Here is a 17,633-nt window from a genome sequence, read left to right on the forward strand (position 1 = left end):
TCCAATCTAACTATAGATATTTTACAGATTGTCTTCACAATTGTTCAGGGAATGTGACATGATCTGTCATTCATAACTAGGTGGACCAGTTTTGTTTAGTCCATGATATATGATTTTAAATTTATTTTTAACAGATGGGAGTGTAAGTGTGGATTGGAAGAAGTAACACTTGTAACACATTTTTTTTCCTGGATTATAAATTTCATTTCCTAATTGGTTCTATCATAAAAACATGGGAAAGGCTTATTAAATTGAAAAAGGTTTGTTTTTGTGGGACATCCTGTTGCACATTTTGCTATAGTTTTTCAACGACTATCTCATAGAGTCTCAACCAATTCAACATAGTTTGTGGCAGCTACAAAAACGAAGTTTCTAGAGTATAACAATTACTTCCAGAGCAAGTACCTCACAATTAAACAGGAAATAACACTTTCAAACCAGGAACGGTCTTTTTTGCTAACGCTGTTACCTAATCTAACAATATTTGGCAAGCATTTTTCTTCACTCTAGGACAGTGCCAGGACTTGGTATTCTTTGGTTGCTGCCTGGCATGGTCCACCACTAATCTGTAATGTGGAACTGGATTTAAATATTTATTTTGTACTCTGATGAGCATTAGGCTGCTGGATATACCTACTATTTTAATTACCATAATCACTTGGAGCAATACTTTATCTATAGTACTGTAGGGACTTTCAGTGATGGATATATCTGGAATTTTAGTGGCATTGTCCATCGGTACAAGAGTTCTTCCCCAAACGCAGAACAGACCAGGATCTAGTCCTACCTCTAACTAATTTCTGAAAGTGTTTTTGTTTCTGTGTTAGTTTTCCTCTGAGGAAAAGACATAATTGCAACCTGTATTGCAAAAGTCTTGTATGACTGAAGCTTAGGGCCTCATCACATTTAGATGTCTAAATGCAGCAAATCCATAGGGCAGCGGGGGAATCCATCTCTCTGCACCCTGCATCGCCCACAGCACTGCCTTCCCCATCACACAGGGGAAAGCATTGCTGCATGCCTTCCACCTGCACTGCTCCAGTTGCTGGCAACAAGAACATGGGAAGCCTCCTGTGTTCTCTTTACTCCGTCAGAAGATACTGAGAGCAGAGTTTGGGGATGGAGCCCCACCAGAAGTAGCTGTGTGTCATATGAAGGGCTCCGTCAGTCTCCATCCAGGAACTGTGCTCTTAGCGTCCTACAATGGGTCTGAAAACCCATGTGATGAAGTCTTTAGAGACAAACTTGTAGCTATAAACCTTTCTCAACAATTTCACAAAACATTTTCCCCTCATTTAGGTTTTATTCTGTGACCACATTTAAGATCTATCTTGTTTGGCATGGGTTAAGGCAGAAGCCACCTAAGTATATTGTTATTCTCTGTCCATCCAAACAGCAGTGGATTGTGCTTTTGTTTCAGAATACTTTACATCTTGTCATACTATAAATCAGTGTAAGAACCAATAGTACAACTATGCCATTGTAAGCAAGAGAGTAGTTTATAACAATAGCTGTTTATAAAAGTTACTTCCATTCTCTTTTCTTTTCCACTTTATGCATTTGTTGTGTAATATGTATACAGTAGAGTCTCACTTATCCAAGCTAAATGGACTGGCAGAACCTTGGATAAGCGAATATCTTGGATAATAAGGAGGGATTAAGGAAAAGCCTATTAAACATCAAATTAGGTTATGATTTTACAAATTAAGCACCAAAACATCATGTTATACAACAAATTTGACAGAAAAAGTAGTTTAATACGCAGTAATGTTATGTTGTATTACTGTATTTACAAATTTAGCACCAAAATATCACGATATATTGAAAACATTGACTACAAAAATGCCTTGGATAATCCAGAACCTTGGATAAGTGAGTCTTGGATAAGTGAGACTCTACTGTATATGGTATGTTTAAAATATTTTGCTACCTACACTGAAACTTTGCAAGTGGGAAGCAAAATATAAAGGCATTGGATCCATCCCCAAGTAGAATATCAGATGCTGACAGCCAAGTGTCATGTTGGCTCAGACCTCTTAACCCATAAACACTGAATGCTCTCTGGCAGGCAGCCTTGTAAGCAGATTGCTTTAAGCTGGGAAAGATTAGGTGTTAGAGAAAGCTCCTTAGGTGATACTCCTTTAAGATAATCGTGATTTATCATTCTTCTTCCCTCCCCACACCCATGTTATGTTCACTTTGTAGGTGCAATTCGTTTATTGAGAATTCCTCTGCACTCAAGAAACCTCAGGCAAAAGTGAAGAAAACGCACAATTTAGGACACAAGAGCAGCAGCACATCTAAGGAACCTCAGCCTGAAAGGATGGAAGAAGTCTACAAAGCCCTAAAGAATGGACTCGAGTAAGAATTTTATCATCCCAGAGCAACAATAAAAATGTCCTTGCTGCTTGACAAGGAAAACTTGATTTCTCCATAGAAAATTAAAATTCAGCTTCTGGTATCAAGTATAGATTTACCAGCTACAGAGCTTGGAAATGTTCCTTTTTGTACAATGATTTTTTAATGCTGCAGCCAGCACTATCTTTCTTAAGATGAGAAATTCTGGGAGTTGTCATCCAAAAAGAGTATGTTAGCTCTCAAAACTCTGTTTCCTCTGACAATTGAGAGCTAACATACTCAGCAGCCTTTTGATGTATGGTTAATATCATATTCTGTACCCAAGCCTGCTTTTTGTGTGAGATAATTGTTTTATCCACTCCCACCATTGCACTATTTTACAGTTGCAAGAAATGTCTAGCCTTGGTTGACTATAGTCTTAGCATCAGTTTTTCTAGTTTATGCCAGGATTACTTTGTCTATCCCATACCATGTCATTTTTTCATGTCAGGAGCAACTTGAGAAACTGCAAGTCGCTTCTGATGTGAGAAGGAGGTTATCCAGGGGATGCCCAGGTGTTTTGATGTTTTTACCATCCTTGTGGAAGGCTTCTCTCATGTCCCTGCATGAGGAGCTAGAGCTGAGAGAGGGAGCTCACCCACTCTCCCCAGATTCAAACTGCTGACCTATTGGTCAGTAGTCCTGCTGGAACAATGGTTTAACCTATTGCGCCACCAGGAGCTCATACCATGTCATACAATGCAGAATATACACAGTACACTTTGGCTTCCATAGTTTTTGAATTCCGTTTTCCAAGAAGATAGAGGTATTGCCCATAGTTAATTTGTCCCCTTTAGCCACTTCATGTATCTTCTCCAACCATTATTTTTGTGAAGGAACATATTTTTTCATTTTAGAGGAAAACGAATTCTTGCAGCTATAATCATATATTGTAAAACCCCTTCCAGTTGTTCATCCATCTTTCCCAATAAGTAGAATTCTTTCTGGATTTTCATGTTTAAAATGTCATCCAGGTCATGTAGATTTGAGTCCAATATTTCACATAACCAGTCCATTTCCATATTTCAAATTGTACAATCCCTCTTCCTGTTGCAAATTTCATGTTTACCATTTCAGTTTCATAATGTAACACCATCCTTTATGATGGAAAAGGCCATTTGCAGCACTGCAACTTGTTGAACTACAAATCTCATGTTCAAACACCATTGGTTATGCTATCTAATACTGGTCAAAGTCCTACAGGTTCTGGAGGACCACAATCCTATACACACTTAGCTAGTAATATGAACTATTTACGTAATTTAATAATCCTTACTTCTATACAATAATGTAGATCAGTGGTTCTCAACCTGTGCGTCTCCAGGTGTTTTGGCCTACAATTCCCCAAAATCCCAGCCAGTTTACCAGCTGTTAGGATTTCTGGGAGTTGGGGACCCACAGGTTGAGAAACATTGATGTAGATGATTACTCGGTTATTTTCTTAAACAATTATTCCTCCAAACAATTTTTCTTTTTACAAAATCCAACTTTTTAAATATTAGAGTGTAATAAAAGTAATGTTTTGCTTTTTGCCCTTTCTCTACAGTGAATATCTTGAAGTGCATCAAACGGAGCTAGATACGTTAACAGCTCAGTTAAAGGACATGAAAAGAAACTCACGTCTGGTAGGTCATTATCATAGATTCAATCTATAGGGGAGTGCTTATTAAGTAGTTAAAACAGCAAAGGAAAAGTAGATTGTCATCCTGAGGTGCTTTATGAAAAAATTTAGACTTCCACAATAGAAGTGTTATGGGAATGAAACCATCTCTGATTTCAGGTTAGGATGTGTTTGTTAGATATTGTCCCCATGTCAGATAAAACTATTTCTTTAATGTAATACATTTATGATCAGGAGGTTTTCACAGAGAAATGTGTTTGCAAACACTTCTCCACTGAAATAAATCACTCAACAACCACATCTTAAGGACTATATTAGAGATGTAACTTTTTGCTAATCTTATCCTTGCACAGGAAAATAAAACAATTTTGAAAGTTTCCCCCCGTGGATGAGATTACAAGGATGTTGATGCTTGTGTTGTTGAAGGCTCTCATGGCCAGAATCACTGGGTTGTTGCAAGTTTTCTGGGCTCTATGGCCATGTTCCAGAAGCATTCTCTCCTGACATTTCACTCATATTTATGGCAGGCATCCTAAGAGGTTGTGAGGAACTCTGTAAAAGGACATCTTTCTGTAAAAGGACATCTTATGTGATATTAATATTTTCATTTTCTTTCTTACAGGGAGTGCTATACGATCTTGATAAGGTGCGTTTTTTAATAACTAGTTAAACTGAAATAAACCGATCAACTGAATCTTCTTTTGTAGCAAAATATAACATTAGCTGAATGATTTCTGGCGCAAAAGAGGCCTTTGGAATGTTCCATCATTACTTATGGAGATAATGTTTCAATGTTGTTGTTATGTGCCTGAACATCAACTCCAGTGTATAGCAACCCCATCATGGGCTTTTTTTGAGAAGGTTTATTCAGAGAAGGTTTGACATAGCCTGCTTGTCAAGCTAAGAGAATATAGCTTACCAGTTGTTTGCATTCCTGAACAAAGATGAAAGCAAGGTCTCCCAGAGTGCTTGGCCTCCATTCATCGCAATTTGTCCATCTATCTGCAGCAAACACTTTCACTCCAGAAGAATTATTTCAAAGAAAGTGGCTTGAGGACTATTGACATGGAAAGGAGTAACCAACTGTAGCCCAGTTTTCTACCCTCGGTATCATTTAGGATTGCTAAATATGCAATAAAATTTGGAGAAACAAAAGTCAGCATTACCAGAAGTGCAATTGTGTAGTTGAAACATTCATATTTTCAACATTAGATAGTGCAGAGGTGATTTCACACCTTTCCATGAGAGCAAGTTCACTTTTAGAGCCGCAGTGACGCAATGGATTAAACCCTTTTGCCGGTTGAACTGCTGACTTTAAGGTTGGTGGTTTGAATCTGTGAGGCGGGGTGAGCTCCCATCTGTCAGCTCCAGCTTGTGGGGACATGAGAGAAGCCTCCCAGCTGGATGGTAACACATCTGGGCATCCCCTAGGCAACGTTTCTGTAGGCAGCCAATTCTCTCACACCAGAAGCGACTTGCAGTGTGTTCTCAAGTCATTTCTGACTTTTAAGAAGACTGTCAAAGGTATTTAGAGAGGTTTAGAGCCATACTGTAGGTCCAAATGAACACTTTCCCTCACTGGTTTAAATGGTAGATTAAACTCAATATTGAATAGGTACTTGGCTGTTTAACATAGTATTTTGGTATATAGTTTTATTCTATTTTGAGGAGAATTCTAAAATACCCAAGAAGGTGTTTATCCCTATAAAATAATCAAACCCTTTTTATCAATTAAAGTACTAGGGTTAAATTTGAAGTACACTGTTTTAACTACATAGGCTTACTATGAAATCAGGCATATTCCCCTTCTAAAGAAAGTGTTCTGTTTATTTTGAATCAAACCAGTCTGCTATGAAATTATCAAGAGTTCTCCAAAAACACTAATCAGTTCTCCTAACAGAGTCTATCTATCATTCTTCTCATTCTAATTATTTTAAATATATTTTTTGCAGCAAATGAAAGCAATTGAAAGATATATGAGAAAGCTGGAGTTCCACATCAGCAAGGTAATCAACTATCCTTTCATCTTGCTTCTAACTTTGTTCTTAAGCAATTTATCAAATGCCTGTCTAACAATATCCAGTATTCCAGAAAAAACTCCTGACAAAGCAGCCCTTCAAACAGACTTATTCTAGGTCTAGCGCTGTCAGCTAGAAACCGTATATGGAGTTCACAGTGTGTTCCCATTGTTGCCTTCACACAGTCACTCAGCATCAAGCTTTCCTGCGTCATGTGGCAGAGTTGGGGATGCAAGACCTTGATAACTCTATACATGCATCCCTTGCCTATGCATGCTGTAAATGCTGTGCCTGGGTTTCTACTAGTGGTGTGCATTTGTATGGAATTGCTGTTCGTTTTGTTTAGTTTCATTTCTTTTGAATCAGTTTTATATTTGTCCCGTTTCTGAAAACAGGGCTCCTATACAAATAGAATTTTCGCCACACATGGAGGGAATTTTGACCCCTTTTAGCCCACCAACTTTTTAAATGTTTGGGTCTTCCTCAGAGTACTGTTGTTGTTGTTGTTGTTGTTGTTGTTACCACCCATTGGCACACATCAGCTGTCATGGGAAAGCATACCTCTCTCAGACTCAGCTTAAGGTCTCAGAATAACTATTGTTATTATTATTATTATTAACACGCATTGGCACACATCAGTTGTAATGGGAAAGCAGCCCTATGTCAGTACCTACTTCTTGTTACGCAGCCCGAAATGAAAGGAAAATGAAAGCAAGCATGGTGACCGTGGAGCTTTCTCTTTCATGTCGCCTTTTGTTTCATCCGAAAATGGCATATTTTGTTTCGTGCATCCGAATGGACAATACTGAACGAATAGTCGAATGAAACAGATGAAACAAATACCATGCATATCACTAGTTTCTACCCAGTAGTTAGGTATTTGTATTTCAAAAAGATACAAAGAACTTTGAAAATGCAGGGTTTCATGTCTTCTGTAATAGTGACTCATGGATCAAATAAGGAGATCCTCGAAGATCCTGAGATTTGGTATCAGACCTGTTGCTCTGATGTTACTGCTACCTCTGTTCACCAACCCAGTCCTCCAAATGTCAGCAGCAAAAGCAAAGGGATGGAGTCTTGCAGTATTGGAAAATGTGGTGCTGAAGAATGATGTGTTCAATTGCTTCCCATGGTGTGAAAAACAGAAGCAGGGATCCTGTTATAACTCCTTATTGCACTATATCTGATTCATTCTTCAATGCCCACCTTATCAGCACAACAGAACTCCTTCACTCCGACATGCTATCCTGGATTTTATAGTGAAATCAGAGTGTAATTATAGTCATGGCAATCTCATGCTCATAATCCTGATTACCAAACATAGTTGCCTATCAGGGTGCCAACCCAGGTATTTTGAGCATGGAAGCCCTGGCTCTCCTATAGCATTTCTATGGTACAGCATTCATGATGTGTCTTTGTTATTCCCATATGCACATATCAAATATTCATCAAGAGAACAGATTCCATAAAAACATGTTCGCTGCCAGAAAAAATCTCATGCAGCAGGGTACTTTCTGTTCAAGTCCCTCCCACTCAGAACAAAGTGATTTCAGTGTGTTTAAAGCAAGAATGAATTGCTACAGAGAGGTAGGGGGGAACAATATTCAAACCCTTCAGTACATTAACTTTTTGTTCTGTAACCCATGGTAACAAGTAAAGGCAACTTGATGTGAACCAGATTTTAGAAGACCCAAAATGTAAGCAACAACTGCTAAAACATTTGCATGGAAAACAGCAAAACCTAGATAGCTGCAAGGATAGGTAAAGGTAGGTAAATGTTTTCCCCTGACATTAAGTCTAGTTGTGTCCGACTCTGGGGGTTAATGCTCAACTCTGTTTCTAAGCTGAAGAGCCATAGTTGTCTGTAGACACCTCCAAGGTCATGTGGCCGGCATGACTGTATGGAGCGCTGTTACCTTCCTGCTGAAGTGGTACCTATTGATCTACTCAGACTTGCATGTTTTCGAACTGCTAGGTTGGCAGAAGCTGGGGCTAACAGCAGGAGCTCACCCTGCTCCCCGGATTCAAACCGCCAACCGTTCAGTCAGCAAGTTCAGCAGTTTAATCCTCTGCACCATCGGGGGCTCCTAGTTGTAAGGATAAACACATTATTTTCCAGTGACAGTTGTATCTTAAAGTTAAACTCTAAAGAGAAAACACATGGAGGAAAACAAGAAACATGGTCACTCATTATCAGAGCTCTGTATTCTTGCGGATTAGTTCTATTCATGTAGAAAGAGAATGGTATACCCTTATTAACAAAAGTAAGCAACAAATGGCAACTATTTATGATAGCTCTTGGTGGCGTGATTCATTGAAATAAATACATGGCAGTATTCATAATACTGGGGTTTAGACTATTGTTGTTATTACTCATACATAGCTAGGCCAACAGAGAGGAACTGTCACCACATTCTGGCCCTTTAAAGTCCTACACATTAGAACTTGTTTGGATGCCTGCCTAGTAAAATATTTCTTAGCTGCTGAGTTGGAGTCTTCCTTAGCAAAATCTGCTGTTAAATTGAGCTTATATTGAGAAGTCATAATGGCTTATCTCCAATGATAATTTTTTGCTAGATGAAAATGCTTCTATTCATGATAGGTTGGGGCACACAGCATCCATAGCTCTAAGAGTATAGCCTGTTAATATCGATTTGATTTCACTTTAACTGCCGTGACTTCATCATGTAGAATGGAGCCGCGGTGGCGCAATGGATTAAACCCTTGTGCCAACTGGACTGCTGTCCTGAAGTTTGGGTTGATGATCTGAAGGTTGCTAATTCGAACCCACGAGAAGGGGTCTGTCAGCTCTAGCTTACGGGGACATGAGAGAAGCCTCCCAGCAGGATGGTAATACATCTGGGCACCCCCTGGGCAATGTCTCTATTGACAACCAATTCTCTCACACCAGAAGTAACTTGCAGTATGTTCTCAAGTCGCTTCTGACACGATAAAAAAAATCACATGGAATGCTTGGATTTGTAGCTTAGCAAGATTTTGAGAAAGCTGGGAACTGTAATTCAGGAAACTGGACTAGGATTCCCTAGCTGTGAATTATAGATCCCAACCAGGCAGAAAACTCCAGGATTTTTTTACAGAATTTTTAACATCTCCTCAACTACAAAGACACTCAGAGGTGCCTACAAAATATTAATTTATCTTCAGGCTTACAGTGTACATAAGTATTACATAACTATTATGTGAGATACATTTTTGCTGTGTCTTGTGGGCTACCTCCCTCCCATATATAGCCATGACAGAGTAGCGTCAAACTGCTAAAAGTGTGTATTGCAGACGGATTCCACATGTAAAGGATTGTGCTGTATGCATCAGGAACAAAGAGGTTTCAACTTTAATTTGAAGCCTTTGCCAAGTATATCTAACAGCTACTTCAAACATGGATATTGTACATGGTTCATATTTCATTGCAATGATTGCCAATATTACTAGGTACTGACAGATGGCTTTATTCCAACTGATGTAGAAGCCTAATTGTTCTCCTTTCTTTCCTCTGAAGTAACCTTTTTAATGCAAAACTATGTTACTGCCATATTTCATCCTATACTGGGAATTAGCCAAAGATGGTAGAGCTAACAAGCTAGAATCCTTTATTTAGAAAAACTTGGTTTTTAAAGAAATCTTAATGAGAAGAGGAAGCTTTAAACAAAATCTAAAGTCATCATGTCTAGAAGCCTGTAAAGATGAGGTACAAATTCCTGACAGTTGCTTTGTTCTCATCCCAAAAATGGAGAGTGCTATTTTCACACTGAATTATTGTCTAAATATGTGGCATCAAATCTAAGGATGTTTACTCATAGATTTTTCTAAGGAAAAATACCAAAACCTTTTCAGTTGCTCTGTTTTAAGTTTATTTTTGTTGGCTTTTGATTTTTTTGAAACCTTAATGAGTCATTGTTGTTCCTATCAGGTTGATGAGCTCTTTGAAGCATATTGTATCCAAAGACGGCTGCGTGATGGTGCGAGTAAAATGAAACAAGCATTTGGGTTGTCCCCTGTCAGCAAGGCAGCTCGGGAGAGTTTGTCTGAAATCAACAAAAGCTACAAAGAATACACAGAGGTACATAGTTATTTAGTTTTGTCTGAGGAATTTACCACTAAGCATATGGGATCATTGACAGAATGTCAATAAAATTGATTGTGAAAAGCAGAGGATTGAATGTCTAAAATATAGAACCGATCGCTACTCCTTATCAGTGTGCTTCAATATGCGCTCTTGTAGACAACATGGTAGTGTATGGTGCGAATTTCCTATTGCCATCTTAAAATTATGAGAGCAGTGTTCTGCTAGTGCTTATTTGGCTATTGGTGAAAATTAGTTGTAGGAGGACCATTTTAAAATTTAATAATTCAAAGGTCTGAGGAGCCAGAGGAAATGGCCTCTTAACTGGAAAGAATCAAGTTGCAGCGGAATAATAAGGAAGATTAAAGTCAATATTAGGTTAAATCTAGGTAGCGAACTTTGAAAGATGCCTTTAAGGCAAGGATTATTTATTTATCGTGTCAGAAGTGATCTGAGGTACAGTTATAATTTATTTTTAAAACACACGCGAAGTCAAAAATTTGGCATTATACTAGATTTCCCTTGACCAGAAGCTGGCCATTTGGAGTGCCTCTGGTGTCACTATGAGAAGGTCCTCCATTGTGCATGTGGCAGGTCTCAGGCCACACTGTAGCAAGTGGTCTGTGGTCTGCTCCTCTCCACACTCACATGTCATGGATTCCACTTCGTAGCCCCATTTCTTAAGATTGTCTCTGCATCTCGTGGTGCCAGATCGCAGTCTGTTCAATACCTTGTTGCCCAGTCTTGTGCATGCCCAGGAGAGAGTTTCTCATCTGGTATCAGCCATGGATTGAGGTCCCGGGTTTTAACCTGCCATTTTTGGACTCTCGCTTGCTGAGGTGTTCCTTTGAGTGATTATCTATGTGCAGCCTGTGGTCTCCACAGGGTCCAAAAGGTGCCCCTTTGATATCCCCTTTGTTTGCTTTCTTGAAAAGATTCTTAGACATCATTGCCCCCTGCCCCAAATATTGCAGTAGCTGTGAATAACTGCTGTAGCCCAATATGTTTTTTATTTCAGTTTTGGGAGGAATGATCCTAATACATCTGTATGTGAAAGATTTGTTTGCAAATGACCAATTGATAAAAATATAGAACAGACCATAGCTTTTTAGATGTCCTGAGAAAATTTTAAGATTGCGTCTTGCTCCAGTAGGCCATGACTAGTGACAGTATCAGGTTATCTCTCTGGATATTGGGGCAAAGTCTAGAACAGTGGTTCTCATCCTGTAGGTCCCCAGATGTTTTGACCTTCAACTCCCAGAAATCGTAACAGATGGTAAACTGACTGGGATTTCTGGGAGTTGCCAGCCAAAACACCTGGGGACCCACAGGTCTGCTCTAGGAGAAAGGAACTGGCAGTTTCCAGGGACGCATTCTCAACTTCATCTGTTCTCATTTACTTGACTAGGAGTTTCTTTCTTTCCCCATCCTCTAGGTTCGAGCCTTTCAAACATTTCGTGTCAGTGTCACACTTTTTAGACATACATCATTTTATGACACAGTAATTCAGTGTTACTAGCAAACTGGAAGTTAAACCAACACTTTTTAAGATATATGGACACATACATAAATTGTAATAATGAAATGTATGGGGACACAATATGGTTCATGAAAACCTTTCATCTATATATTTTTAAATATATGATTTGGAAGATAATAACACATATTTCCAAGGGTTTTGTCATTTGTGAGTAACAATATGTTACTAATACTAATATTAATGTTACTAATACTAATCAGCACTGCTGCTGTGTAAAAATGCATGCAACTTGATGTTGCTTATTTCACATAGACTCAGAGGTTTCTTGTTGTGTTCACACAACACATCTACATATTGCAACCGACATATTGTTTTGTGACACATAGTTTGGAAAGCTCTACTCTATTCAGTGGTTCCCAACATTTGGTCCTCCAGATGTTTTGGACTTCAGCTCCCACATTCCTGACAATTGATCATGCTGGCCAGGATTTCTGGGAGTTGAAGTCCCAAATACCTGGAAGACTAAAGATTGGGAACCACTGGTTTACAACATTCTTGTTAGCCTCTGTTTTGGCGGCTTCAGAAATAATAATAATAATTCTTACCCACTTCTTCTGACAGCTCAAGGGGGGGCACAACATAGTTAAGACACCTCATCATAAAAATGTTAGGTAAATACATATCTTAAAACATATTTCCGTAAAATATTTGAACACATGGAACAATTTAAAGTTCATTGTTGAAAACTGGAAGAAAGAGGTCTCCAGATGTCTCTTAAATTACACCTAATCATAAATAAAGAATGTGTGCTATGGTTAGTTTTAAAGAACTTTTATATTTTTAAATTGGCATGGTTAATCTGATAATACATTTTCTGTTTTTCCGTACAGAACATGTGTACTATTGAAGGGGAACTGGAAAATCTAATGGGAGAGTTCAGCATCAAGATGAAAGGTAATAGTATTGCCTTTCATCCCCTTTTGTGCACAAATGTTTCAGTGAGAGCTCTGTATGTATGTTTCTCAAAGCATTGAGAGCTCAAACCAATTTAGATAAGAGGTTTGTTTTCTTTTCTTCTACCACACTGGTTATGGAAGTTTCAGAGCTTATTTTTGCTTCAATTGAGTCAGTTGTATATACAGGCAGTCACTAAATTACGAACAAGATAGGTTCTGTAGGTTTTTTTCTTAAGTTTAATTTCTATGTAAGTCAGAAAAAGTACATTTTTAAAATGTGACTCCAGCCCAAAATATATCATTTTTAGCTTCAGATAGCTTCGGGAAGGGTTAACACTCCTGTGGTGTTTGTTTTTTGCCCATGCCCCTGTACAGAAGATTTCACCACACTTTCTGCTCTTGTGATAATTGAATTTTGAAAAAAAATGGCTTGTTGTGGAAACAAGGGTTAGTGAGAAAGCTTCAATTGAGACACCTTTCCCTCATGATAACTCTTCTAAGAGTGAATTTCCCTTCCGAAGGGTAGATTTCTCTCACTTCCTGTTGTCTCATTCCCCTTCTTTACTATGAGTTTTTGCTAAGTTGAATGTTTGTAACACGAGAACCACATGTACTGAAATATCAAGTATTACAAAAAACTTTGCACAGAGTGTTTGTGCTTGTTTGTTAAATTTCACTATGCATTCCTTGTCAGAGAAAAAAAACTTTTAGTGATTCGAAGCACATCTTTTGTATAAACCTTTTAATATCCTAAACTCTGCCACTACCAGGAATTTTGAATGTCACATCACAACCGAGATGTTTTGAAGAGTAGAAACAGAGAAATAAGCAGTGAGAGAGATAAATGTCTTTAATATGTGTCTGGATATTAATGGGAATGTAATATGTTTTCAGAACTAAGTTTTTTAATCAATAGCATGCCTGTTCCACTCATAAGATTTAATATATTTGAATGGAACAGAAGCATCATTAGGAAAAGAAAGACTGTTGTCCTTTTTGTCACCATGGTTTTGTCTCTTTTCTCTCATTCTCTCTGAATAAGGTAGAATTACTTCCTTTATGTGTTTTGATCACATGAAATTGAACAAACCTTAAAATGTCTACATCAGGCATGGGCAAACTTCAGCTGTCCAGGTGTTTTGGACTTCAACTCCTACAACTCCTAACAGCTGATAGACTGCCAATTCTCTCACATCAGAAGTGACTTGCAGTATGTTCTCAAGTTGCTTCTGACACGCTTTTTTTTAAAGCTCAATGTTGAGATCACGAAAATTTGGCAACAGTAAAACATTTCTGAATGCACCAACTTACACAAATCTGTTAGCATCAACATGCAGTATGCTGTACACAGTGCGCTCTGCAGAAAATGCTTCAGCTGTGTTTCATAAAATAAGGAAATCAGCCTGTTTAGCAAGCTTTGCAAGTGCTGATTTATCATCAGTAAATGTTTGGTTTTATATCTATTTTAGATATGTTTATATACCAGTGGCCATGTAAAAATGTCTTGGGTTGAAAAGGGTCACCACTGGAAAAGGTTAAGAAGCCCTGCCCTGGAGTATCTGTGGGCAACTCCCCACCTGAGGTTTTGTGAGAGTGGATGCAACAGGCATGAGGTCCTCCCAATTTTTCCTGGAGCTGCCAGTGCAGACCTCTATCCTTCCATAATTTCCCATTTTTATCTCAATGAATTACTCGTTTGAATCAATACAGAGCAGCTTTCAATGCTCTGGTTCTAAACAGAGATAATGAAATTATGTGTTTTGTTAATCCTGATTTTGAGTCATTGCTAGGACCTAACTTTTAATAATAACAGCAAATTAAATGCAATAACTAGCTGATTTTTCCAGTCTTGCATAAATGCATAAACCCATAAATGTGGTTTATTTTCACAATGAAACCTTTTAAAAATTAGCCTATTGACATTGTAAAGGTCTAGTTCTCTTTTTCCCATATGCTCATAGCAACTAAAAGAATTAATAGTTTTCATGGAAAGATGAAGGAGTTTATTCAAGCAATGGGATAAAATGGGAGAAATACTTGTGAATCTAGGTTTCCATAAACTGGAAGATTTGATATATAAAACCCAACATTGAAACATGCCAGCTCTACGATTTGGATGTGTAATGTGCTAAAATATACACTGGAGCAGTTCTGCAATGAGTTGATGCAGGGCCATTTTTTTGCATGAGAGGGTAAATTCATTTTTCATTTCTTTTCTCTCACGTCTTTGCTTAGAGACCCATGTGCTTACAACTATATGGGAGGCAAAGATCAAGTTCTCTTAGTAAGACATCAAAAGGGAGATGGAGCCAGCAGCAGAGTGCTAGTAAATTTCAATTATTTATAAATAATAAATAAATTAGAAGGTGGGAGGTAATATGATCCCAACAGAGAATGGCTTTGTTCTGACTGTGGGGGAGGACAGGAGAAGCTGCTTTATATATTCACAGCCAAAGGAAGATCTCTTCGCAATAAGAATGAAGCTTGTGGGCCAAGCTGTGTCAAGACGTATTAAACCAACCATTACTATAAAGGCGACATTTACCCCAAGTAATGTTGCTTTAACAAATATTATGTGACAGTAGAAAGGAAATCAGTTCCAATGAATTAAGGATAGTGGGACACAAGAGATCTAACTCTTATTTCTGGATTTGACCCAGAAATCCTGTGACAAATATTTCTTGAGTGGAACAAGAGATCCCCCTCCCCTTTATAACATTGCTCCGTGGTATCCATTAGGAGCACTTGCGTTGCTAATACTTCAACAGTTCTCATCAGTTAAAATCTTTTGATATTGGTTTTGTGTTTGCGGTGTGAGCACGCTCCATTTTGCTTGCCCATTAGTTCTTGAATTCACAACACAGCATTTTCAGAGCTTGTGAAAGCCACATTTTGGACTACCAGTCCCACAATCCCCAAACCAGCATAACCACGTCTAGTTTTTTTCCTTGTTGCTTACTATAAAAACTGTGGTTATATTTTTCACATATTTAAACTTATTTTAAAAGTATCTTTCCATACTCCCAAGTTCCCGTATGTTGTGGAGAAGCCCTTAGCTTGTTTCATTAACTGTTATAGCAGCACTAATCTTTAGCAGGATTGCCAGGTCACGACTATGTCAGCTTCTGATACTCCATGGCCAAAATCTCAGACTTTGGGATAATTCCATGTCATGTCACAGGAGGTGAAGTTTGATGAGGTTTTCCTGGTGATGTTACAAAGAGTATAACCCTAGTGATAAGGAGCCCCCAGTGGCACAAAGGTTAGGAGCAACTTGTGCTGGCAGGACTGCTGATCTGAAGATTGGGTTGCTGACCTGAAGGTTCCCGGTGCGAATCCTGGGAGAGTGCAGATGAACACCCTCTGTCAGCTCCATCTCCCTACCACAAGGATTGTAAACCATCAAAACATCTGGGTGTCCCCTGGGCAATGTTCTTGCAGACAGCCAATTCTCTCACACCATAAGCTACTTGCAGTTTCTCAAGTCGCTCCTGACACACACACACACACAAAACCAGACCCTACTGATGCAATCATTAAGCACGGTACATTAAGCATCAAGTACAGTTACAAAATACATGTCATTCAAATAAAAAAAATTCAAATCTAAGATGTAAATAATTTCTAAACACATATACATTTTTTAAGATAGCACTCTGACACTGAGATTCTGCCTCCTCAGTCTGAAAACAAAAAGGAGCCAGGGCCTGAGATATAGGAAATCTAATGCAAATTAACTCTGTTCAAAATACTTTTTTCAGCTGTGAAGCTCAGTGGGCAATCTTTTGGGGTTCCAACATAATGAGAAACCATAGTTCAATATTCTATGAAAGGAGTAATTATTTGATTAATGGGATACTTCCCCAGACTTTTTCTTTCACACACCAGAGGAGAAGGGTGAAAGGATCTACTTCTGTTTTTAAAATAACCAGTCTGTGTCACATTCAATTTATTTTAAGCTGTGGTATCAGAACAAGCATGAATCTGAAACCAACATTTCTGAACCAGGTTCAGTGTCTGATTTAAACTATGATTACTGAAAAGAGACACAGAGAGGCCATGAATTATAGTTCATAATGGTGTTATGGGGGTGGTTCCTTTTTAGACTTTGGGCTATTTCCAGAGGTGTCAGACCTAATTTTAAGTATTTTTTTTAATCTGCAGTAACCACAATACAATTGGCAGTTTTTTAGTCCGCTCAATTTTGGGATTGGCAGGTCTGGAGGAAGCCAGCTGTGGATGTCAGAAGAATGGTAGTTGAGGTAGCCTTTACCAAGGGTTCATCTGCGTGGACACCTGAATCCATTGCTGCTTTGGACCAGTTGTGGATTCAGCTGAGGTCTTTATACCTCTCAGCTTTCAAATCGTGGCTGCAGCAGAAGTGGGGTCTTGACCATTCAGTCAGGCTGAAGCTTTGCTGAACTGCAACCCTTTCCTTTTGTGTTTGTCTCTGCAGCAGCAGCAACCACATAGATCTGGAGAGCTCCTGGTCACCAGCAAGTACCTTTGCCAGTGTCAGCAAAGGTGCCTGCAGAACGTGGAGAGAGGAGGGGAGAAAGGAGGTCTCGTTCCTCTTAGTTGTGTGGGTGCTTTTGTTGACATCAGCAAAGGCACCCAGCAATGGCCAGGAGCTGTCTGGAATTTTTTGGCCTCTGCTGCAGTGACAAATGACACAAAAGATAAGTGTCATCCCCTTTCCCCCATGCTGCAGAATGCAGAGAAAATGGGATGGCAATGCTGGTCTATATGAACAGCAGGACCAGTTCTGATTTGGAAGGTATTGGAAAGTGATGACTTCCTATTACAACTGAAACTGGTTCATCTCTCAAGCTGGCTTACCACAGAAGAGTGCTGTGAAACTAAAATATTAATCTCAGCTACTTTGGAGAAATGTTCAGGCACAGTAAAAATCTATAAACAAAGACCATTAGGTGTTGGTTTTAAAAAGTGAATTTCTTGGACTTTAATAAATATAAATGTAAAGTGCAGAATTGTAAATTATTTATTTTTATTTTTTTTATTTATAGTGTCAGAAGTGAATTGAGGGTACAGTTATGATGTATTTAAAAACACACAAAGT

At 38.6% G+C, this 17,633-nt stretch overlaps 1 protein-coding gene across 7 annotated transcripts in view; it reads left to right on the forward strand.

Annotated features, from left to right (window-relative positions):
- Positions 1-17,633, forward strand: part of ripor2 (RHO family interacting cell polarization regulator 2) — a 151,771-nt gene that overhangs the window by 103,426 nt on the left and 30,712 nt on the right. For all 7 annotated transcript variants that reach the window (XM_062980643.1, XM_062980638.1, XM_062980642.1 and 4 more), the window contains exons 3-8: positions 2,206-2,361; positions 3,944-4,022; positions 4,641-4,664; positions 5,971-6,024; positions 9,965-10,114; positions 12,488-12,551. In XM_062980643.1, coding sequence (XP_062836713.1) covers positions 2,206-2,361; positions 3,944-4,022; positions 4,641-4,664; positions 5,971-6,024; positions 9,965-10,114; positions 12,488-12,551 — 527 coding nt within the window. The remainder of the gene's footprint in view (positions 1-2,205; positions 2,362-3,943; positions 4,023-4,640; positions 4,665-5,970; positions 6,025-9,964; positions 10,115-12,487; positions 12,552-17,633) is intronic.

This window comes from Anolis carolinensis, chromosome 4, assembly GCF_035594765.1.
Source record: "Anolis carolinensis isolate JA03-04 chromosome 4, rAnoCar3.1.pri, whole genome shotgun sequence".
NCBI lineage: Eukaryota > Metazoa > Chordata > Lepidosauria > Squamata > Dactyloidae > Anolis > Anolis carolinensis.